This window comes from Neofelis nebulosa, chromosome 3 (genome assembly GCF_028018385.1).
Source record: "Neofelis nebulosa isolate mNeoNeb1 chromosome 3, mNeoNeb1.pri, whole genome shotgun sequence".
Lineage (NCBI taxonomy): Eukaryota > Metazoa > Chordata > Mammalia > Carnivora > Felidae > Neofelis > Neofelis nebulosa.
Genome location: NC_080784.1, coordinates 78,685,316 through 78,711,026, shown reverse-complemented (window position 1 = coordinate 78,711,026; position 25,711 = coordinate 78,685,316). Strand labels below are relative to the sequence as shown.

General features: G+C 37.7%; 1 protein-coding gene across 9 annotated transcripts in view; it reads left to right on the top strand.

Annotated features, from left to right (window-relative positions):
- Window positions 1-25,711, top strand: part of DCLK2 (doublecortin like kinase 2) — a 153,949-nt gene that overhangs the window by 3,318 nt on the left and 124,920 nt on the right. For all 9 annotated transcript variants that reach the window (XR_009259262.1, XR_009259261.1, XM_058721190.1 and 6 more), the window contains exon 2: window positions 16,637-16,971. Coding sequence is in view for 7 of the 9 variants with exons in the window: in XM_058721190.1 (XP_058577173.1) it covers window positions 16,637-16,971 (335 nt within the window). In the remaining 2 variants the exon portion in view is untranslated. The remainder of the gene's footprint in view (window positions 1-16,636; window positions 16,972-25,711) is intronic.

The following is a 25,711-nucleotide window of genomic DNA, read 5'->3' as shown; positions in this document are numbered from 1 at the left end:
ACTCATTGATATTTGGAGGATGGGGAACCATAAGAATGTGTAGAGTCCAAATTTTACTACCGTAGGATAAATAATGATTAACATAAATAATTTGCACAACAGAAGCGTTTCCCTGGTCTAGCCAATTGCCTACTTGTTTCAAGCAGTATTTAATGTAATAAAATTACTGCAAAAGAAGAAAATTTGTGCCCTTCTTTTGTCACAGTGACATTCTCTCTCACAATGGATCTTTGTCTAGGTCTTGAATTTCCAACAAAATGAGTGGAATACCCTGTTTCAAGGCTGTTTGCAAGAAAAAAAATAAATGCTTAATATCAGTCATTTGTGAATTTAAATAGTTTAAATTTTTAGTTAAAATTGTGTGCTAAGATGTTCAGATTTATCATGAGGAAGAACTAACCAGCTATCTGCAAAATTACTATTTGCATCAGTAAAAATGAGCACAGACTGTATAGTGTTGCCCATATAGTCAAAATTGACTATTTTAGATCATTTTTAAAAAACTATTTTTAAATTGTATTATTATTTTAGTAATATCTACACCCAACATGGGGCTTGAACTTATTCTGAGATTGAGGGTCCTATGCTTTTCCAGCTGAATCATCCAGGCACCCTTGGCCATTTTATTTATTTATTTATTTATTTTTTAAGTAGGCTTCAGGCCCAGTGCAGAACCCAGTGAGGAGCCCAAAATGGGGCTTGAACTCATGACCCCAAAATCAAGACCTGAGCTAAAATCAAGGTTGGACTGAGTGAGCCACCCAAGTACCCCTCCCTCTCCCTGTTTTGAGTGCAGGTAGGGGAGAGTGGCGGGAGGGGGTGGGGGGGAGAGAGAGGGAGGGAGGGAGGGGGAGAATCCCAAGCAGGCTCCATGTTCAACGCACAGCCCTACTTGGGACTTGATCCCATGACTCTGGGATCATCACCTGAGCTGAAATCAAGAGACCCTCAACTGACTGAACCACACAGGTGCCCCTGGTTCATTTGTTTTCTTTTTTAACGTTTATTTATTTTGAGAAGGGGGGGGGGGAGTGTGGGTGGGGGAGGGGTGGAGAGTGGGAATCCCAAGAAGTCTCCATGCTATCAGTGCAGAACCCCATGCAGGGCTTAATCCCAGAAACCATGAGATCATGACCTGAGCCAGTTTCAAGGAGATACTGCTTTTCTAGAATGTTTTTCTAAAACGCTTTTAGTGGAGAATAGAAAGTGATGATTCAAGACAGCTGGGCATGAACACTCATTTAGAGCCCCAATCCTGTTGAACTCAGATGACAAAAGAAATTTGCATGGCCCAGATTTTTTCTTCTGCCTTTGACCTTGAATGTCTCTGGAGACTGAAAACAGTGTTCAGGTGTTGGCTGGCACTCCTCCTGTACTATGCTAAACCAGCAGGCATCTTCAGCCTTTTGGTTTACTTCCCCTTGCTGGATTAATTTCACTGAGTTGGTGCTGTGCATCCCTGTACTACGTTTAGTCTTTGAAACTAGATGGGCACATTCTCTCAGAGGAGGACTGTGAGTCATAACAGTCAGCACTGGGAAAATCTGTTTCAGTTGTCTGAAGCCATGATCCAGCCAAACTTACAGCATCTATGGTAGACAACTGAGGATGTTCAGATGACTTGTTCTTAAGTTCTCATGTCTGTGGCTAAGAGTCAGAATTCCTAATCTTAGGTGTTTAAGTTTATTTAAGTAATCTCTACAGCCAACCTGGGGCTCGAACTCATGACCTATAGATCAAGAGTCATATGTTCCTCTGACTGAGCCAGCCAAGCACTCCTCTAGTCTTAGTTTTTGTTTCATGACTGTTTTCCCCTTCTGAACATTTTGGCTATATTTGTGAAGTTTTGATGTCCTAAAGAGAGAGGGATAGTAGATTCATGGATAGTAGAAACAATGCCTGATTGAGTCAGGATCCCTGGGTTCTAGTGACTGGATTTAAGGAAAAATCACCTCTGTTCTCTGGGCATTAGGGTCCTTTCCTATTGCATGAAAGGTTGGCAGATTATCTAAAGAATATCCTTTCTAGACTGAAAGTATATACCCTTCCCCTTTCTGAGTGATTACTGAGTGTATGATGCTCTGGGCTGCCTTTCCCTACCCAGAACCTGTCTTCTAGGAAATTACTAAGGCTGCAGATGTCCTACTACCAAGCAAGTAGTGGGTATAAGGGTCTGATGAAGTATTTGCCAGGAGTCAAAAATATTAATAGCCACCTGTCTCTGCCTCTCTCATTCCAAAGTAAAATGTTGTTTTATGTTGTTTTGATCTTTTACTCCTCAGTAACAACAAACATTGAATTTTTTTTGCGAGAGAATTTTGATTGTTTTGGTAAGTGATACTTCCATTCTTCCATTAAATGAACTTGAAAATTAGGTTGAATTCTTTTGAATTTAAGAAAAATAAGGTTCTTTTTTTTTTTTTTTAAATTTTTTTTTTTCAACGTTTTTTATTTTATTTTTGGGACAGAGAGAGACAGAGCATGAACGGGGGAGGGGCAGAGAGAGAGGGAGACACAGAATCGGAAACAGGCTCCAGGCTCCGGGCCATCAGCCCAGAGCCCAACGCGGGGCTCGAACCCACGGACCGCGAGATCGTGACCTGGCTGAAGTCGGACGCTTAACCGACTGCGCCACCCAGGCGCCCCGAAGAATAAAGAATTATTAAGGTTGAGGGGAAGAAATGGAATATTTAGGAGACCACATATGAATTCAAGTATGACACAGTGATACTTGGGTAGTTAAAAGAAAATATCAATATTTCATAAGGTTTTCAGCTATGGAAATAGATAGTTTATGATCTTGTGATATAAAATAAACTAGATTCCCTTGCACAGTGGTTGTCAGACTGCTTTCTTCACTGCTGGGAAGGCTAAAGGAGTTGCTGTGGGTCTCTACTGCCTGTCTGGATCTCTTCCCCCTCATTTCCACCTGCCTATACTCCCACCACTTCTGTTTTTTATTTCTTCTATTGATAAACCACTACTAGTAGTGGTTTTTACTACTACTAGTAGTAAAAACCACTACTCTGAGGATTCAGGATTCTTACATTAACACCATCTCACCATAAACACGTGAGATATTTTATTTCATTCATTCATTCATTCATTCATTCCTTTTTCAAGTTTTTATTTAAATTCCAGTTAGTTGGGGCACTGGGGTGGCTCAGTCGGTTCAGTGTCTGACTTTGGCTCAGGTCATGATCTCACAGTTCGTGGATTCGAGCCCCCTGTCAGGCTCTGTGCTGAGCCTACTTGGGATTCTCTCTCCCTCTCTCTTTCTCTGCCCTCCCCCGCTCACATTTTCTCTCTCTCTTTCTATCAGAATTAATAAATTTTTAAAAATTCCATTTAGTTAACATACAGTATAATATTTGATTCAGGGGTAGAACTTAGTGATTTTATCACTTACATGTAAAACCCAGTGCTCATCACAAGTGCCCTCCTTAATACCCATCACCCATTTAACCTATCCCACTGCCCACCTCCCCTCTAGCAAAGCTCAGTTTTTTCTTTATGGTTAAGAGTCTGTTTTCTGGTTTGCTGCTTTCCCCCCTCTGCTATGTTCATCTGTTTTGTTTTTTAAATTCCACATATGAGTGAAATCATATGGTGTTTGTCTTTCTCTGACTTATTTCATTTACCATAACACTCTCTAGCTCCATCCATGTCATTGCAAATGGCAAGATTTCATTCCTTTTTTTTTTTTTTGAACTTTTTTATTTAATGTTTTTTATTTGTTTTTGAGAGATAGAACCCTCAGGCATGAGCAGGGGAGGAGCAGAGAGAGAGGGAGACACAGAATCTAAAGCAGGCTCCAGGCTCTGAGCCGTCAGCACAGAGCCCAACACGAGACTCGAACTCACGAACCATGAGATCATGACCTGAGCCTGAGATCATGACCTGAGCCGAAGTCAGATGCTCAACCGGCTGAGCCACCTAGGCCCCCCAGAGTTCATTCTTTTTTATGAATGAATAATATTCAGGAACAATATTCCATTGTGTGTGTATATATCTATGTGTATATATCTATATATAAATGTGTATATGTCTTTATCCATTTATCATTTGATGTACATGTGAGATGTTTTATTTACAGTCATTGTGTGAAGTCCTTTACATGTTTCGTCTCATTTAACTTTTATGATATCTTGTGAAATATGCTGCACTGTCTTTCCATTTTACAGATGGGGAGGCTCAGAGAGGATAAAGAAATTGCCCTCTCACGCCATGGGTAAAAGGTGGGGCTGAAGCTCAAAGTCTTTGTCCTTTGCTTTTGAACTGTATTCTGAACTGCCTGTTTTCTACCACCTGTGAGGAAATGGGGTCTATTCCAACCCCCCAGGTTTACATAGATCGCAGCGTATGAGCAGTCTAGAACTCCAAACATGTTAATCACTTATGTTTAGAAAATGAAGATCACAGTAGTTCATTAGTCACTGTAGGTGTAAAGACAATTTAGGATGTTTCATGTATGGGTCCTGAATAAAATGCATTATCCTACATACCTGCAAAGTAAGATCTGTGCATAGTTCTGCATAGTTGCCTTTCTTGACCCCAGTAAAATGAAAGACATGTTAGGTAATTGCTAAGGCCCTTTCCCCTTTAAAGTTCAGTGATCTTGGGAAATCCTTTAGGGAGTGGGAAAGAGAAATGATCTTGGCTCTATCTGGCTCTATGTCACTTTTTAAAAGGTGGCCAGGTTTAGGGGCACTTGGCTGGTTCAGTTGGTAGAGCGTTGTCTTGAGGTGGTGAGTTTGAGTTCCATGTTGGGTGTAGAGATTACTTAAAAAATAAAATCTTAAAAAACAAAACAAAAATGTTGGTCATGTTTAGAAGGAGTTCTTAGAACCCTAATAACCTGCTGGAGGCTCTTCTCCGCAAAACATTCTCGGGAAAGGGAAAATTACAAACCTATTGAGGACTGGGACCACAGTTATTTTATTCATTTCTTTATCCCATGCAACAAATACCTTTGGGCACAAGATATTTGATGATTTATTTAACTCTTGTGCTATATATAAGAGCTTTTAGTAGGTGGGAATAGGTGGATATAGGTGTTTTTGAAACCTTTCTTAGTTACCACAGCCAGCTGGACAGTTGGCTAGATTTGTAGAAGTAGAATAAAGCCGTAGAGTAGGCATACTGTAATTTGTCAGAAGCTCTACTTTATAGACTGAAAGAATAGGAAAAATTGACTTGTGAGATTAACTTAAGTAATTTTGATTACACTATAACCTTTGCAAGCATCTCAAAGTGACTAAAATAATCTACAATTATGACCTGCTACGTTATCTGCTGTTTATATGTTGATTAAATTATACTCTCAATAAAAGTTTTAACATATCTTCACTGATTTATCTCTCTCTTCACTGTGTATATTTTACAGACTTAAGATTACTTTAAGTTTTGCAGCACCCAGGTGGCTTAGTCGGTTAAGTGTCTGACTCTTGATTTGGGACCAGGTCATGATCTTGCAGTTGATGGTGAGCCCCACATCAGGCTCTGGGCTGAGCATGGAGCCTGCTTAAGATTCTGTCTCCTTCTGCCCCTCTCCCCTGGGCTCTCTCTCGCTCTCTAAAATAAAAAAGATTACTTTAAGTTTGAATAATAACAATATAATTATTTCTTAAAGGTAATGATTGTTGCTTTCTTCCCAGTACCTTTGTCCATTATATTGGTCTTTTTACTTAATGGTATTTTGCCTCATTGGCAGAGAATCAAGGAAAGAAAAAAGGAGTTATGGAATTTTAGTGTTTACATTCATGTTCATCAAGCCTCTGTGAGGAAAGAACTTGAGAAATAGCCTGTGAACTCATCTCGTACTAGTTTAGTGATCAAGGTCAATAGTTGAAAGGCTCCACGTGAACCCTATGATGTATATAAAACACTTAGCAGAGTCCTAGCATTCAGTGGCTCTTTGGTAAATGGTAGTGGTCCTTAACATCTTAAACCAAATTTTATGCCCTTATAACTTGCCTGCTGTATTCTAGAGACACCCTTTGGAGCTACATACGACTTATCCTACTTTTACATGGCAGTTCTTCAGACATCTTGAGACAGTGGTCATACTTTACTATTTACCTTCCTTTCTGTCCTGCAGACATCACCTATTTTGGGGGCAAACATCTGGCTTCTGAGTTTTTCATCACTTGCATTGTATCTTTGTGAGCCATCATTACTATCAATCACTTGCTTAAAACTGGGGCCAAGTCTCCCTCTTAGACTCACAGTGAGATTTAAGGGATGAAGGAGGAAGGTGATAAGCAAAGCTCTCCAGAAGTTGGGGAAACTCTGTCAAGGAAAGTTTTATCTCTGCTCAGATGGTGAGCCAGTTGAAGGACTGACCCTTGATCCATTATGCCCCAGTTGCTTTAGAAGTATTAGCTGGGCACATTGTGGTTTGACGTTTTCTCTCTTTTTCAGCATCCTTAAGATTATAGTATTTCTCAGGGCACCTGGGTGGCTCAGTGGGTTAAGCATCTGACTCTTGATTTTAGGTCAGGTCATGACCTCACGTTTCGTGGGATCGAGCCCCATGTCGGGCTGATAGCATGGAGCCTGCTTGGGATAATCTCTGTCCCCCTCTTTCTCTGCCCCTCCCCCTGCTCTCTTTCAAAATAAACTTTAAAAAAGAAAACCATTGTATGTTTCTTAAACTTTTACAATATTTGGGCCACTTAAAAATGCAAAACAATGTGAAAATGTAACAGCTAACTTGTAGAAGTCCAGTATTGCCTTAATTACTTTAATTACATCATCACTTAAATACATAGAAAGGTAGGTATACTTGTACCATAGGTCTTATACACCAATACAACCTAAACAATTTGATAACGTAAATACCAACAGAACTGTATAATCGATAAAAATGTAAAATAGAAATATGAAGCTGCAGATAGATACTATTTGTTCAAGCTAAATTGTTCCCAAATGTGACCGTGGCACTGAAAGCTGAGTTCAGTGTGCTGTATTTCAAAATGCCATGTAATGAGTCAGTCTTGCACTGTTAGCAAGCCTCCATTCCTGCAGAGTACAGTTATGTCTTCTGGCCTTAACTTGCTTCAAACACATCTTTTATGTAAAGTCCACTTCTCTTTTTCCTCATGAACTCCCAGCATAGTTATACCACTTGGTGTCAAAAGAGTTAAAACTGTGGACAGAGTGGTCTGACTGTACTTTATTCAGAAGCAGTTGTTCACATATTCCAGAATAGAATGATAAAAACATTTAAAATTTTGTCAGAATAAACACAGAATTAAAATTGTCATAGTGAACAGGTTAGAGAGGGAGAGAGCCAAAGCATAAGAGACTCTTAAAAACTGAGAACAAACTGAGGGTTGATGGGGGGTGGGAGGGAGGGCAGGGTGGGTGATGGGTATTGAGGAGGGCACCTTTTGGGATGAGCACTGGGTGTTGTATGGAAACCAATTTGACAATAAATTTCATATTTAAAAAAAAATTGTCATAGTGAACTCTTGTAGATCGCGGAACATGCTTGTCCTAGGTGTAAGGCACAAAAAGGTAGTGAATGTGATCTGTAGGTTCCATCCTACCAGGAGACTAGAGAAAAGTGTTAAAGCTTTTTGGTTAGTGAGTAGGCTGGTTTTTTTTTTTTTTTTGGTAGGATTATTTCTTCTACTTTTACCTAATTTTTTTGGTATTCAGTGAAACTTCTCCGAAATTTCAATGCTGAAGCATGGATTTCTGGGCATACTTACTCATAGATATGCAGATGTTCACAGTAGCTTTTGTACCCCTTTCTCAGTGGAACGTATCACAGCCTGTACCGCTAGATGTGACTTTAGGATGCGGCTTGGTTCAACCAGTTGCCTTCAGATGTGTTGAAAGAGCATTGGTTTTAGAGATGGAATATCCCATTTTGTGTCCTCCAACCTGCCCTGCAGGAAATGCCATTATATTTGTTTTGCGAATGCAACAGCAATCCGCCATGACACAGCCAAGGAGTGCAGAGTCGGATAGGTTTCCAGGCCAGAGAAGTGCACTGTGTGTAACTCTGCTGAGCCCCATAAGTTCTAGGCACTGTACAGTTAGGGTGAAAAAACCTGACTAAGTTGTTTGCCACAACAGAATAATAAATCAGCCTTACTTTTCCTCAGCCTGTATTTTTCTTAACCAGATGGGCATGGGAACTCATGTCTGATGTGCTTTAGATGCACACATTTTAACGTTTATTTATTTTTGAGACAGAGAGAAACACAGCATGAACGGGGGAGGGGCAGAGAGAGAGGGAGACACAGAATCGGAAGCAGGCTCCAGGCTCTGAGCCATCAGCCCAGAGCCTGACGCGGGGCTCAAACTCGCGAACCGCGAGATCGTGACCTGAGCTGAAGTCGGACGCCCAACCGACTGAGCCACCCAGGCGCCCCTAGATGCACACATTTTAATTCACCCAGGACAGTCTCACAAAGGCTGTATTTGATGAAGGACATCAAACCATTTTGTAGATGCAGTATACCCAGATTTATCTTCCTTGGTTATATGCCTTTGGAGCAATTTTTTTTTTCTCAGTTTTGAAAGTTAGCAAAGAATTAAGGTTCCTAAGATTATTGCTGATATTAGACCTAAAGTGTCAGTCAGCCAAGCTTTCTTTTCCTTTTGTCTTTCTATTTTTATGTTACCATATTTAAATCTGTGTAGGGGGAGCTGGGCTTTTTTCTAAGCTTGAAGAGCCCTTTCACTTTAGACTTGTATCATAAAGTTCAGTGCTTGCTTCATTCCAAGGTATGTGTACTCTCAATGTCCAAATTTTGTAGAATTGATTTTCGGCCATGAATATCAAAATAGTTTATAATTACAAACTAATTAGTAGCATTATGCAGTTAATCTAAATATTTTCACAGAAGTGAATGAGAGACTTTACAGGAAGTGATATAAAAGTAAGCTAAACCTACTGTTGTTGAGGGGCGCCTGGGTGGCTCAGTAAGTTAAGCATCTGACTTCAGCTCAGGTCATGATCTCATGGTTTGTGAGTTCGAGCCCCACACTGGGTTCTGTGCTGACAGCTCAGAGCCTGGAGCCAGCTTCAGATTCTGTGTCTCCCTTTCTCTCTGCCCTTGCTCACGCTCTGTCTCTCTCTCTCAAAAATAAATAAACATTAAAAAAAATTAAACATACTGTTGTTGAATTTCCAACTATAAGTTTGCAAAGTAAACTATTTGTAATTTCTAACAGTAAATTGACATTTAAGTGTTGAGAGATTACTGTGACTTAGCCATTAAAAATATTCATGTGTACACACACCCATGTACATATATATATACACACACATGCATATTCCATTGATTGAAAGACACATTACATTTATTAGACTAAAAAAGTGCCCTGTACACTTGAAATTTGTATACCACTGTATGTTAATTATTCTTGAATTTTTAAAAATAAGTGTGTGCCCTGGATTCTTGATGCTTTGGTCTGAAATGAATTAGGAATGTTGGTAGATACTAGACAGCCTTCATATATATGCCTTAGGTTGCCTTTCAATGGACTGACGTGACCTAAGAATGTCTCCAGTCATGTACAACGTCTTTCAGGAACCTGACCCTGAGCCTCCCAGCGTCATTCTGTATAAACAGCTACACTGTGCAAATGTTTTACCCAGACCTAATGCAACTCCAAACTGTGAGATGTGTGAGTTTGCATTTCCATCATTACTTTGACAAACATGTTTTCAGTGCCTGTTATATACCAGGTACTGTGCTAGATGTGGGTAGTATAAAAAAGATAGTATTTTTAAGAGCTTCCAGTCTAGGCAATGGTTTGTAATGAGAGGTTGTTTTCATAGTCACTTGTGAAATTAAAAACCCTTGCCTACTTGTTCTGGTCCTACCTTCCAGTGATTCTAGTGATTCAGTTGGAACAGTGGTGAGGTCTGAGCATCTGTACTTACACAACAAAGTCACCTGATTAAAAAAATTCTCCACTAAGAACCATTGGAAGAGAGAAAGAAAGAATAGATAATTATGAGAAATGGATGCATTCTGAGCTCAGGAAAATTCATATACATGTACAGCCCAGTGAGTTGTTATGAAGTGAGCACCTTTGTGACTACCAGCCATTTCAAGAAACAGAATATTTCCAGAATCTGAGAAGCCCTCCCTGTGTCCCTTCCTAGTTAAAATTCTTCCCAAGGTAACAGTAGCCTGACTCTTTTATCTATGTTTCTACCACCAAAGAGGGCATCCCTAATTGATACAAGTTAGTTTTGTCTGTTGTGGACTGGAGAGAAATTCAATCCTACTACGTGTATTCTTTTGTCATCTTTTTTCTGACCATTGTTTGTAAAATCCATCCAGGTTGTTAATATGGCTCTTGTTCATTTTCATTACTGTATTATTGGTAGACATGACCATACCAAAATCTGCATATTCTCCTGTTGGACATGTGGATTGATTTTTCATCTGTGGCTGTTGAGCGATATTTCCACATACACACGCTAGTGCCCATGTGCATGAGTTTTTCTGGGATATTTTTCTGGGGTGGATTCCTGGGTCATATGATGTGTATATTGTAAACCTAGTATTAGATAGTGTTTTTCCTAGGTAATTGAACCAATTTAAAATCTTTCCAGCAATATATGATAGTTCCTATTGCTTTACCTCTTTGCCAAGAGTGTCTAATCTTGACTGGTCAGTTAAAAAGAGGCAAGATGGGAGAAGGAGGAAGGTTATTTCAGACATACAAGAAGCAAAGAAAATAAGAGGGTATGATGGGTTTGGAAGGAAGTTGCAAATATACTGTTATGACACTGACTTAGGAACCTGTGGGAAAGTGGTGGGAGATGAGGGTGGAAGTGTGTGATGTACTAAGGAGTTTGGTCTTTATTTCAAAGGCAGTGAAGCAAGCAGATGACATCAGATCTACATTTTTAAAAATTTGCCTTGACAACTATGTGGAAGATGGAATGAGGCCCCATAGAGAACTTAACTACTCTAATCCAAGGAGAAATGAAAGGAGGCAGAGTCAAAGAGGATAGATTCCAGAGATGCTTAGACCAAGGTCGACAGTTTTGCCAATTCTGTTGAATGTGGGAAAGGGAAAAGAGAGGCAGGAGTCTTGATTTTTGGGTAGGTGTCCATATAGATGGTAATTTCATTCAGTAAGTTGGGGAATTCAGGAAGAGAGTTTGAGGTCAGAGTGGCCATAATGGGGAGTGGAGTTAGTTTTAGGCAGTAGCATGTGAAATATCCATAGATTATCTAGCAGGAGTAGGCTAGAGATGTCCTCAGGATATAGGTGGTGTTTGAAGCTGTGGAGGTGAATGCAATTGCCCACAGACAGTCTAAGGAGGATGAAGTAGATGCGTGGGAGAAGAGGATCCTGAAGAGCAGACCAAGGAAGAGTAACCAAAGAAGTAAGAGGTATAAACCAAAAGATACCAGGCTGTGGAAGCTAAGGAAAAAAGGATTTCCAGAAGAGAACCATGACTAGTGTCCAGTGCCCTCAGAAGATACCAAGTGGATTTGGAAGGTGTACTTTGCATTTGGCAAAGACCTGTTTGGGGATCAGGGTGTTCCAGCCAGGGGAATGCAGGGAGCAAAAGTAATGCCACAGTGGCTGAAGAACAAACAGTGGGTGAAAAAACATTTGAGGAGTGCTTTTTAACTCAGCAGTGAATGGAAGCCAGAAGCACATTAGGTAGAGTGGGATGAGGAATGAAGAGAGGGAGGATTTGTGTGTGTTTAAGGTGGGAGGTATTTGTATCTAATTCTGGAGAGAGGGCTGCCTAGTTAAATGGAGAAGAGAAGAACAATGTCCCTGCAACTGCAGCGTGAGGAGACAGAAAGATCTAAATCCTGGTGGAACGACTCAACATCGAATAGGAGGTGGCTGTCCTATTACTGAAAAGGGAGAGAAGGTGGGAAAAATTGTCGCAGTCTGAAATATATTTGTGGCAATGAAAGTTTTCAGAGACAAGAAATTGGGGAGTTCCTGGCTTGTAATATCCTCTTGCCTCTTTTTTTTTTTTAAAGATTTATGTTATTTTTAGAGCGAGGCGGGGGGGGGGGGTGGGGAGAAGGGCAGAAGGGGAGAGAGGAGAGTGAAAGAATTCCAGTTCAGTGTGGAGCCCCCTGTGGGGCTCAATCTCACAATCCTGGGATCATAACTTGAGCTGAAATGAAGAGTCCAATGCTTAACCAGCTGACACCCAGCTGCCCCTATCCTCTTGCCTCTTAAAGAGGCTGTATCTTGGGTTGAGTAAGGATGAAAGTTAATGGTTAATACCCAGGTTGTATTACACAATTGTAGACAATTTATCAGCCTGCTAACTATGAAGTAAAGTGACTTTGAACAAATGTCAGTGGTAAGAAGCCATAACCATGCCACTGTGGAGTCTTAAAGGATATTCAAAGATTTTCTCTTTGTACCTGAAAACAGTTAAGTTTTATAAACCACCTTATGCTTCTATCCATCTTCTTTCTATACATAAAGCAAATTTTCTTTGTATGTAGTATTCACGTGATTATAGTTTCCAAAATGATTTTCCCCCAAACTCTTATGGTCACAGAACTATTATTGGAAGGAGGGAGAGAAAGAAATTGAGAGAGAGAGAGAGAGAGAGAGAGAGAGAGAGAGAGTGAGAGAGCGCGCATGTGTTTGTGTGTGTGTGTGTGTATCTCAGTTCTCCGAGAGAACCACCAGAGTCCACCAAGAACATACCTGTAGTCAAACAAGTTGAGTTTATTACTCACTGCAGTAAGGAGAATGGACATTGGAGTATACCATGGGGCATCTTGGTAAGAAGGTGTTAGACCTATCATAGAATTTGGGCTTTGGTCGGATAATCTCAGGGAGGATCTGCAGAAGCAGGGACTTGCTCTGTATTGGGTGCTGTTAGAAGGAAGGACAATTCTATTATTCATTCTATTCTATTCAATTCTATTATCAATTCATTAAATCTTATAGGGAGCACAGAGTATATTGAGGAAAAAGCTATAATTGGTAAAGAAGTGGCAGTCATTCGTTGAGTTTAGAGGAGGATGTCTCATATTTTGTGGGTTGCACAGCGACCTTGTTTTTGTGTCACTTTACCATAGCCTGAGTGACTTTGATATATTCTGTGAGCTTATATCCCAGGGAAGAACATAGGTCTGTCTGTGAGCATCAGACCAGCTTATAATGTCAAGATCGCTGTTAATGTCAGATCTGTTGTGGACTTCAGGGACTTCTTTATTTTTCATATATCCATATATGATATATGTATACATACACATTTATATCTTAGTTTAACTCTTATGCTTATCTTTTCCTTGTTTGGGTAAGTGTGGTTTTAGTATGTATTGGCAAATTTTAAAAAATCTTTTCAGAATATGTATTTTCTCAGTATATCAAAACTCATTACTTCAGGATATACTTTTTCAGGTGTATCAATAGCATAAGATGTACTGCCATTTGTTACATTATTGGGGAGTCAGCAGAAAACACAAGATTCTTGAACTGATCCAAGTAGCAAGTAGGTGGTGGTCAGGACACAGAGAGTGGACATTTTGAGAAATATTTAGAAAATAGGACAGAACTTGATGTCAGAATGTAACATGTAGGGAAACCAGAAGAGTGAAGAATGGTGTGTAGGTTTCTAACTAAGTACTTTTAGCAGGAAGTGATATTCCTTGCCAGGATGGGGAGGTAGGGGGAAGTGACAAGTTGGCAGGAAGGTAACAAATCTTAAACCAGAATCTCTACAGTAGCATGAATCTGGTTGAGGGGAGGCTGATTGCTTCTAAGCAATCTTGTGGGTGCTTAGTACCTAACAGAATCATAATTTATTGTTTGGTTAACAGCAAGAGCTCTAACTGGCCAAGGAGCCAAAATCTTAAATTCTTTTGTCACCATATTCTCTCCTGATAGACAAATATGGAAGTGAAAAAATTACAATCAGAGATTGTTTAATCAGGGTGGGGACATAGCAAGGGAAGCTAGCCTAGGTATCTTGGTGGCTATTGTTATCAAAGTATGACATTTGTACTCTAGGGCTTTATGTGCCCAGTATACAGAAACACAGGTTTACCTGTCTTAAACCTTGCTGCTGAAATGTTGTATACCAAGAATGCCAAATTGGGTATCTTATTATGTCAGCATTTAGCATGTGAGCTAGCGCATAGTAGGTACTCCTTGCATATTATGAGGAAGAGTCCAGGCCTAACTGAAGAACACTCTGTGGACTGTTATTTGTCTGCCATGCGTACAAGGAAGGGATGAGGCTCTGTCTAGCAGGCGTTTGCTGGTTTAAAACTTTATATATTATAGAACTGATCTACAAGTCTTTGTTTTTTAAATAGGCTCTATGCCCAGTGTGGAGCCCAATGTGGGGCCTGAACTCACAACCTTAAGATCAAGATCTGAGCTGAGCTTGAGTCAGACACTTGACTGACTGAGCCTCCCAGGTGCCCCTGATCTACAAGTTTTGTTTTGTTTTTTTTAATGTTTATTTTTGAGAGAGAGACCGAGGCAGAGAGAGGGAGACAGTATTCAAAGCAGGCTTTGCGCTGTCAGTGCAGAGTCTGATGTGGAGTTCAAACTCACAAACCATGAGATCATGACCTGAGCTGAAGTCAGACCCTTAACTGACTGAGCCACTCAGGTACCCCTACAAGTTTTTAATTGAAACATTATGAAGCAAAAAAGGGAGAGAAGGAGGGAATTAAAATGTATGTGTAACCACACGTACACAAATTAAAAGACAGACTTCCTCTACCTGTTTTCATTCTGGCATCCTGAACCTATGTAAAGAGGCAAAATACAGACGAATTTCAAAGGCAGTTTGCCTGGTTGATACATCATCTGTGCAGGGACTAGGTTGATCAAGGAAATCTGACATACTAAACATGCTCTTGTTTTGTTTCTCTTTGCCATTGTTTTTTTCATTTATACTGGGAAAGGCTTTTCCCCAGCTGGCTTCTCCCTGCCCTTAAAAAAAAAAAAAAAAAAAAAAAAAAAAAAAGTCTCTTGCTGAAATTTCCTTTTCTTCGTCTTAATATTTTGAATCAGAACATACAATTAAGTTTTTATTGTTGGTAAAAATAGAGCTTTTCAATGTGAGACTTGTGTTCTCTATAAAATTAAAGCAAAATCGTAAGTATTTTTGCTCATAAATACATGCATGTGATATATAGTTCTATTTTATGAAATTTATGCGTGTATTTGAAATTACATACCACTTACCCAGATGATTACACTGTGAAAAGTGATTTTGATAAACCTACAGAGATGAAAAATCTCTAACTGAATGGAGATGGTTGGGCTGGCTTTCAGACTAGTGGTGTGGAAGCAGCATTAAAGCCTGTGGCTGGTTCCCTAGTTGGACAGTGGCCTCGTTATACCGTTAGATAGAAGATGTTACTCCTCTTTTTAGACCCTTCTTATATGCCTGATCTGTTACTGAATTGTTTGTGTGCCTTTGGGAGTCTTCAAGTTCTCCATTAATCAGGATTTTAAGAACATCCTAAATGATAGGATGTTAAATATTTATATTAGTAGGTTTTTCTCAGGAATTCCCTTTCACTATTTTGACTATTTTTGTTTTAAGCATGAACGTTAAGACTGATGTCATATAATTATTAAGAGTGAGACTGTTACACTGAAAATGTGAAAAAATACTGGATTCTTTTTGAGTTAGAAGGTATGTTAGAGAAAGTTTTATAGTGTAGTCCTCTTGTATGCCAGAAAGGTGAGGATAAAAGGATTGGGTGACTTCTGGGTTTCCTGAAGGAAAAATTATGATTTTAAACATATAATTATGAATTACGGTTTTCAACATATAATTATAAAAATTATTTTTCAACCTGTAATTTTGGAACTTAAAATTAATGAACATTGACTTGGTAAGCTAATCAACAAATATTATAGTTTTTATATTTTACTTAATAAGAATTAGGCAGAAGTCTGCATGAATAAGGAACACATCATTTTAAAATGCTTAATATCCTTTCCCATGTAAGTGAATATAGAAAAGCCTGTCTATTTGAACTAATTATTCTAAATTCACATTCTTTAGTTAAGAAAAAAAATGCCTGAAGTATATTTCTTTGAGCTGTCAAAACTCTTCCTTCGTTTTTGCAGTACTTCATTAATTGAGTAAATGATCTTATGACTAAATATATTTTAGACAGCTATGTGAGGATGGAGTAATCATTCTTCAGTTAGGACTGAAATCTGTAATTGGAAGGAGAAAAATAGTTTTATTTCTTTGTGTGAATATATTATTTCTTCCAGAATGAGATTTAAAAAAAATTAAAATGGTTAATAGCTTTTGGAATTAGAAAGTACTCTAGAATTCATTTGATTCAACAACTTGAATTTATAGACCGTGATCTTGAGAACCAAAATGCAGAGGAGTTATTCGGGGTGACATATTTGATCAGAATAAAACCCAAATCTCTCTTGTTTCATTTGTCCTGTGCTTTTCACTTCGTAATGTGTGTTATTCTCTCTCTCAAAACCAATCTAGATGTTTAAATAGAAAGGGTGGACAGAATGCCAAAGGAAAAGGATGTGAATCCCCTTCCAGCGAACCTGTTAGGTTTCAGAGTTCACTTAATGGGTCTCCATTTGTTCTTAAGATACAGTGCTTCTGTGGTGAGGATAATGATGCTAATAAAACTGGTTTTTGCTTTTTTAGGTGAGAGTTACGTGTGTGCATCAAATGAACCATTTCGTAAAGTTGATTACACCAAAAATATTAATCCGAACTGGTCTGTGAACATCAAGGGTGGGACATCCCGAGCCTTGGCTGCTCCCCCCTCGGTGAAAAGTGAAGTGAAGGAAAGTAAAGATTTCATCAAACCGAAATTGGTGACCGTGATTCGAAGTGGAGTGAAGCCTAGAAAAGCCGTGAGGATCCTTCTAAATAAGAAGACTGCTCATTCATTTGAACAGGTCTTGACAGATATCACCGAAGCCATTAAACTAGATTCAGGAGTGGTCAAGAGGCTCTGCACGCTGGACGGAAAGCAGGTAAGATGTTTACTAGCCCCCCCAGCTCTCTGTCTTACTTTTAAAGTCTCCCTGTATCATGGTAGTTATATATTTGACAATACGTAGTCCAGAGTCTTCTAGAAGACTCTGATTTCACTCATATGTGGAGTCATATGGTATTTCTTTCACTGACTGGCTTATTTCACTTAGCATAATACTCTCTAGCTTTAACCATGTTATTGCAAATGGCAAGATTTCATTCTTTTTTATGGTGGAATGATATTTTATTGTGTGTGTGTATATATATATATGTCTACATGTATATATATATTTGTATATAAGTATATGTATACTTATACCATATCTTCTTTATTCATTCATTTATTGACAGACACGAGCTGTTTCCGTATTTGGCTGCTGTTGATAATGCTGCTCTAAACATCAGGGTGCATGTATTCCTTTGAATTAGTATTTTTGTATTTGGGTAAATACCTAGTAGTACAATTGCTGAATCATAGGGTAGTTCTATTTTTAACTTTATGAGGACCCTTCATACTATTTTCCAGAGTGGCTGCACCAGTTTGCATTCCCACCAACAGTGCAGGAAGGTTCCTCTTTCTCTGCATCCTTGCCAATACCTGTTGTTTCTTGTGCTGTTAATTTTAGCCATTCTGACAGGTATGAGGTGGTATCTCATCGTGGTCTTGATTTGTATTTCCCTGATGATGAGTGATTTTGAGCATTTTTTCATGTGTCCGTTGGTCATTTATACATCTTCTTTGGAAAAGTTATCTGTTCATGTCTTCTGCCCATTTTTTAATTGGATTAATCATTTTTGGGGGGCTAGGGAAATGTAAACTTCTGAGGGAAGAGTAGAAGTTGAAGAGGCTTCCTATATTAAGTGGAAGGTTTTCTAAGAATAAGAACACCTGTTGACTAGTAGAGTCATTTATGGGTTTGGTAAATTGTAGGAGTCCAAATTAAAGATATTTAACATTTTTAGAAATGTTAGAAAAGCCTAGAAAGGAGAAACCTTTTCTCCTCACCTATATATAATGTTGAAAATGCATTTCAAAAAAGTATTTTGATAGGAATGTCTATGTGAGTTTCATAGAGCACCATGGAGGTAGTTAATCAGCATTTCTGAAAAATAAACAAAAATTACACAGGAAAATGAAAGCCAAATTATGGTAACAATATATCAGGAAATCTCATGGGCTAAGGAAGAAAAATTAGGCATGGTGCCCAAGTGGCTCAGTTGGTTAAGCATCCAGCTCTTCAGCTCAGGCCATGATCTCATGGTTCATGAGATCAGGATCTGACCGCGTGGAGCCAGCTTGGGATTCTCTTTCTTCCTCTCTCTCTGCCCATCTCTTGCCTGTGCATGCTCTCTCTCTCTCAAAATAAATAAACTTAAAAAAAGAAGAAAAATTGGGCAAATCTGAAGAATGCATGAATACTGAGTTTTGCCACAATCAGATTATCATTCCTAAAAAGAAACATGTGGCTTCTGAAGTATATTTTTTTCCTAATTTCAATAAAGGTAAATTGTTTGTATTTACATTTTATTGAACATTATAGTTTCCAGCATTAAATTTGTTTCTTCATTCCCTTTTGTTTCTTCCCTATAGCACACTTAATTTACTCTGAAGTGTTTAGCTCATATAGTGCTGAAAATGAAACATTGGAGCAGTGCCTTCTAGAAAAAAATGCGAGAAGGTAGTTTTCTAATTTCCTAACACCAGATTCCTAACACCTAGTTAGCTGATTTTTTTCTTGAAACATTAACAATTTAAAAACTAGGTTCTAAAAATTCCAGTAGATTATAGTGAGTTAATAGTGACTTTTCTAATTAATTAAATTGGCGATTAGAAGACATGACCTTTCATAGCAGCCTGCCCAAGGTTCATAGTATGAATGGCAACAGACACTTTACAAATTGAGTTAATAGCATGGCACAAGACAAGACTCATTCTGCAAGTGAGTGAAAATTAATTAAAGTAAAATAAAGATGTGGCAAGTTAAATAACTAATTCTTGGTTGACACAGGAAGACAGGAAACAGAGACAAACATTTAAGACCCCTAACAAAAAGAAAAATGAAAACCATAAATGTGCAAAATTAAAAAACCTGAATGGCATATAAACAGTAAATGCAGATGAGATTTTAAAAATTGAGATTGAAAATCTCCAAATGAACGTTTTTCAGGGAAAATGGAAGTGAAATACGGAAGTTGAACATCTAATTGAAATGGGTGATCATTGAAATGTTAATAATTATCTAAAAAATTACCTTCAAAGAGGCTCCAGACTAGATATATCAGTATGTAAAAATGTTAACTAAAGCACAAGCAACCCCAAATTACCCACATATTAAAAAATACTACACTACTAAGAGCTGGACTTAATGACAGGAATTAAAGAATGGATCACTGTTAAGAAACCTGTTTATACATGAGATCTAGAGGATAAAGCATAAAGGCACATGTAATCCCAAAATGGTTGTAAAGGTATTTGACAAAATACAAAATTAATATTTAGCTAAAGATTTAGTAATAGGGGCACCTGGGTGGCTCAGTTGGTTGAGCATCCAACTTTAGCTCAGGTCATGATCTCGCAGTTCATGAGTTCAAGCCCTGTGTCGGGCTGTCTGCTATAAGTGGGGAGCTGGCTTCAGAACCTCTGATCCCTCTCTCTCTGCCCACTCCACATGCATACCCACATGTTCTCTCTCTCTCAAAAATAAATATTTATAAAAAAAAATCAGTAATAAAAATGGACAGTGAAATCTCTAATACACTTCTAAAAACTACCACCTGACACAAAAAGCTTATGTAGTGGTAAACAAATGAGATATTGGAAGTATTTCTATAATAGGTATGAGGTAATTGCCTGACAGCCCCAGTATTCAACATTCTTCTATGTATTCTCCCTATTTTTTATTTATAATTTAATTGCAATTTCAGTAAGAACCTAAATGAGATTTTTTTTCTGGTGGGGGGAGGACTACCCAAGTGATTTCAATAGCTAATCTGGAAAAAGAGGCAGAAAATTTTGTAAATAATGATTAATGGGCTCTTATGCTACCAGATATTAAGTCATCATCCTGATTCCATACCAAAAGTAAATTCCAAGTGTTTTAAAAATATAGACATCAAATGAAACAAAAGAACTAAAAGAAAATATGTCAATAGTTAGGTTGAAATGAGAAAGGAGTTCCTAAGCATAAAAATTGCGGGAAAATCACAAGGGGAAAGGTTGGCTAGACAACTTATAAAATAAAAATTTATAGATGTCATTAGCAAGATTTAGATCCTTTGTATTGAGTTATAGTAGTTGAATAGGAAAAAAAACAGCACTGCAATGGCAAGATAGATAAAAGACAACAACTTGAAAAGATAGAATTATAAATACTGAGTATAAAAGAGTTCAGTCTCACTAAAAAATGAATTAAAGCACTGAGATAGTATTTTTGATATTTAAAATGGACAGGTTTTTAAAAAAGAAAATTTACTTTTTTTGAATATGGAGTGAATTGGCATTTTCAAAGAATGTTGGAAGTATAAATTTTATAATCTTTATGGAAGGCAATTTGTTTTGTACAACTTTACAATGTTCTTACTATTTGAATTAATAAATTAACTTCTAGGAATTTATCCAAAATAACCTGAGATGCAAACATGATTATGCATAAGAATTTTCATTTCAGCAATAAAAGCAAAGGATTCAAAACAACTTCAGATCCCTAATGTAGAAAAGAGCTAAATAATAATACCATAGAATTCGTATGTAGCGGCCATTGAAAATTATATTTGGGGGAATATTTATAAAGACCTGGGAAAATGTTGAGTGGAAAAAGCAAGAAAAAAAACCTCTGTAGTATGTTTTCAATTTTGTGTAAGAAAGAAAAGTAGAGGGAGATTTTTAAAAAACTAATTCAGAAGGAAACATGATTATAGTTGCCCTCAGAAATCCAGTATATGCTGTTCTGATTTCTAAGCAGACTTTCTCATGTCTGCTTAGAAGCAAAAACTTAAGCACTGAGAAGGAAAACAAAGACTGATTTCAATCAGTTGTAAAATGAAAACATTATGAGTTAATCTTTGAAATTTTAGAATATGACTATAAAATGTTACATGAGTCACTTTTGTCACTATATAGAACTTACAACATTACTTCCCATGTGCAAAGAAAGAAGATATCTTTAAACTTTCAAATAAAGTACTTCTCTGGAAAAATTATAGATTTTACTTTTGATAGACACAATTTTTAGGTGTCATATTTTCAGAATTCCAGGTATCCTTAAAAGCTATAGTTTTCTTGGTATGCTGATCCAACACCTGTGCTATAGGTTGACTTGCTATTTAAAACTTGAAGTCTGATTTTTGGCTGATATGTGTTATAATGAGAACTTTTATTTCTTGCTTTGAAATAGCGTAGGAAATTTGTCTTACGCTTAAGGTTAATGCAAATCTTTGATCAGTGTTCATTTTTATTTGATTTTATAAAATGAGTTTTTTTTAAATTTTTTTTTTAACGTTTATTTATTTTTGAGACAGAGAGAGACAGAGCATGAATGGGGGAGGGTCAGAGAGAGAGGGAGACACAGAATTGGAAGCAGGCTCCAGGCTCTGAGCTGTCAGCACAGAGCCCGACGCGGGGCTCGAACTCATGGACCGTGAGATCATGACCTGAGCCGAAGTCAGATGCTTAACCGACCAAGCCACCCAGGCGCCCCTAAAATGATTTCTTTTTAAAAAATGTATGTATTTTGAAAGAGAGGGGAGAGGGGGAAGGAGCAGAGAGAGAGGAAGAGAGAGAATCCTAAGCAGGCTCCGTGCTGTCATCACAGAGCCTGACATGGGGCTTGATCTCATGAACAGCAAGATCATGACCTGAGCTGAAATCCAGTGTCAGACGCTTAACCTACTGAGCCACCCAGACACACCGATAAAATGATTTCTCTGTGGGCATGTAAAACAATCTGTTCTCTGAACATTTTCAAGAAGAGGACAGCTTTATTTAGGTGAAAGGAAAGGAATGAGAACCTAGATCTGTTAATAAGTTGTCCCCACACAAAATTTTAGGCTGTCTGCCTTATCTGGTTACTTCTGCTCAGGTGCGGTTTTTTTTCTTCTTACATTGATCTGATATTTAACAGAAGGATAGAGTAACAATTTATAGGCAGTTCATCATGAACAGCCACTGATCTCATCCTGATACCTATGCTAGAGTCTTAAGGGGCCCTGGTTATCTTTTGTGGGCTTGAAGGCTTTCTTGATTAAAGCATCATGTGCCAGTAGCATTATTGTTAAAACAGTGTCCCTTGGATCTTCTCTTCCATCAAAATGGATTATCACATCTTCCTAGTAGTAGTGATTTCATTTACAAGGTAGACTTGATTAGTACATATAACTCATGCATTTTATATCTCCTTATAAAATCACTTGAAATAAAGTAATATTTTAGGATTTTATCCATGTTAACTCTTGGTGGTTCTCAACTGGGTACAATTTCATCTAGGGGACATTTAGACTGTCTGGAGTCTTTTCTTCTTTTTAATTTTTACTATTGAAGTACTGTTGACGTACAATCTTATATTAGTTTCAGGTGTACAGCATAGGGATTTGATAATTGAGTATATTACACAGTACTCACCAGAATAAGTGATTACCATCTGTCACCCATTCATTGAATGGGAATCCTTTTTTGATGCCATGCCTGGGGATGAGGATTCCCCTGGCGTGTAGTAAGTAGGGAGAGGCCAGGAATGCTGCTAACCATCTTACACTGCACAGAACACACACAGCATAATTTGCTGGGGTCCAAGAGGTCAATAGTGCTAAGATTCAAAAATCATGGTGTCAAGTAAGTGAAATGATTCAAAAAGAAAGACTTGTTGGATTGTTACCTTTGTTACCATTTAGGCCACATGCTAAACTTTATTTCAGAACTTAGAGGTGTTCTCATAGCTAGTCTGTCTACTTCTTATCTAGTTGAGGCACGTGTGTCAGCATGATAAGGTTTATAGTCTTTGTTGTATGATGCTAACATGCAGTTGGGCACTACAGTTTCACAGGGGATTAAATAAAGATGTCCCAAATGGTTTTACATGTATTTCAAGAGAAATCTAAGAAATAATGATTTAGTCTTGTGGGATTTTAAGTATTTAATACTTAAAAGTGATGTTATCGATTTTTTTGAAGAAATGCACAATGTATGTGCTTATAGATGAAGTGACTAGAAAAAATTATCTGTAAATAGAAGTCATGACTATTTTCCTCTTAAGTAGTTTTTTTTTAAACTTGCAGTTAATTTAGATTAAATGCTTTACTCTTATTGTTTAAATAAAACCTTGAACTTTTAAGTTAAAAGAATTGAATAGGAGAATAAGGTTTACTTTTAACATTTTTTCAAAAGAGTTACTTTCTTATAATAAACTGCAGCAGGGGGGAGTTCTTTATAACTGTTTTTATTCTGTTAAGAGAATGAAAGGTCCAAATATAGCTTTTGTCCACATGTGTAAAAAATTCTAGCTTTTAGCTTTCCCAGAAACAGCAGAGTTTTAACATAAAAGAAACATATTTAGTAGAATTTTGGAACAAGTTGATTCTTGTCATGGGCAGAGGCAAAGCAGACTCAGAAATTGCTAGCAGTTGATGCTTGGAGGTAAAATACTTCCAGACTTTGGGACCACTGCCAGTCTGAGGATTACACACATGCAGTAGATCCTCTTTGGGGATCATGACAACCCCTTGGAGTACCTTCCTCTTATCACTCATCTTAGGGTTTATGAAGATTTCCGCCATCACTTTTTAAAAAGTTTAATTATTTCATGGATGCAGTTATATGAATAATAACTTCTTTTTGTACCCTTTCTGGCCTGACAGCTTCTAGTGAAAGTTCACTTCTTTGTAATAAACCTGACCATTCTTATTTACAGCATTTTTTCCCTCAAAAATTGCTACATAAAAATCAAATGGTTGATATCTGTTTTTAAATATTTTCTGTGCTTCATTTAATCCTGGTATATTTTTTCCTTGAAGTAGATGAGGACAGAGTTTGGTATTAATTCTCCCACTGCTCCCACTGCATGCATTTCTTTTTGTAGATAATAGAAATCTAGATGACTGTGTTTTGTCTTATTAGATACATCTTTATCTCTACAGTGTGAGTAGCCCTGATTTAATTTAGCCCAATCAGGAATCAATAGAGTAAGAGTAACTAGGAGGATTTTCCAGAACTGGAGGAAGTCTAGGCATAGGAAGAGAAAACATTCATTTGTTCTTTGATCCCTGAATCTAAGCAGATTTTAAGGAGGGGCGGGGGGGTTAATCTTAGTTTTTGATTTAATGAACCCTCTTTTCAAAGAGTGATATAAACAGCGGGAAGAAAGAAAGAAGCACTTAGATATCCCTCTTATTTTTTTGTTGAAGTAAAGTTTGTGTTTTGCCATTCTGGTATCCTTCGTATAAACAGTTTCCCCTGACCTTAAATAATATTTTCTCCCTTTTAATGGAAAGCTGGAGGAAAACACTAAAATCCTGTTAGTAGTCACTGCAGTTGCAAATCAGAAGAAGAGATGTTTAAGGAAAACAATTTCAGCTTGCAATCAATTATGCAATGTAAAGTGTAGCTGAGATAAAAATGTCATCATTGCAAACTCTTTTCTTTCCTTCTTTATCCTTGGATGTCTAAGCTGGAGTAATGCATGGATCATAAAATTGTGTTAGATTCATTGTGTTTTTGTTATAAATGTATTTTGCAATGGTTATAATAATTGTTAAAAACAGATTTTGTTTCGTATTTTAGAATGCTTAGAATAATAGCTAACAGCTTAATTAGCTAATAGATTAAAGCTAGTAGCTTACTACAGCAGGCATTAGTGCTTTATATTAGTCTTCTCCACTAGTCCTCACAACAACCTTGAGAGTTTGGTATTAGAATTCCCATTTTACATTGGAGAAATTAAAACAAAGTAACCATTCAAAATCACACAGCTGGTGGTGGAGCTAGAATTCACACCCAGGAAGTATGTTCCAGCCCCTCCCCACCAACATACGCATACACACTTCACTGCTGTGCTGTAAGCCTCCATGGTCAAGCTCTGTGAAAGGCTTTAGTGATAAAGATGAAGGATAAGACAAAGAACTGATAAGCTATAATCAGGTTATTTCAGATTAAAAAAATTTTTTTTTAGGTTTTAGAGTGATACACTTTTACCTGGGGTTTATCTGCAATGCATTCTGTGTAATTATAGATTATATGACAAGATTATTCTTTGAATAGGATCTGAAAAATGGAAAAAAAGGTTAAGGATTAATTATATGCTTGACAAAAAGATGACTTCTAGAGTTATTTCATAGATTTAATTTTTTTAATTAAAGAATATGACATTGCTGAAAATATAGAAAAAATAGGAAAAGTAAATGTACAATCTTACATTTTAACATTATTTTTAATGCCTTGAGTATCCTACCCATATATTTTTTTTTTTCAACGTTTTTTATTTATTTTTGGGACAGAGAGAGACAGAGCATGAATGGGGGAGGGGCAGAGAGAGAGGGAGACACAGAATCAGAAACAGGCTCCAGGCTCCGAGCCATCAGCCCAGAGCCTGACGCGGGGCTCGAACTCACGGACCGCGAGATCGTGACCTGGCTGAAGTCGGACGCTTAACCGACTGCGCCACCCAGGCGCCCCCACCCATATTTTTATATACATTTTTTTTTTCTTAAGAGAAAATTACCCAAGTAAAGTCCATACATTTCTATTGGAAA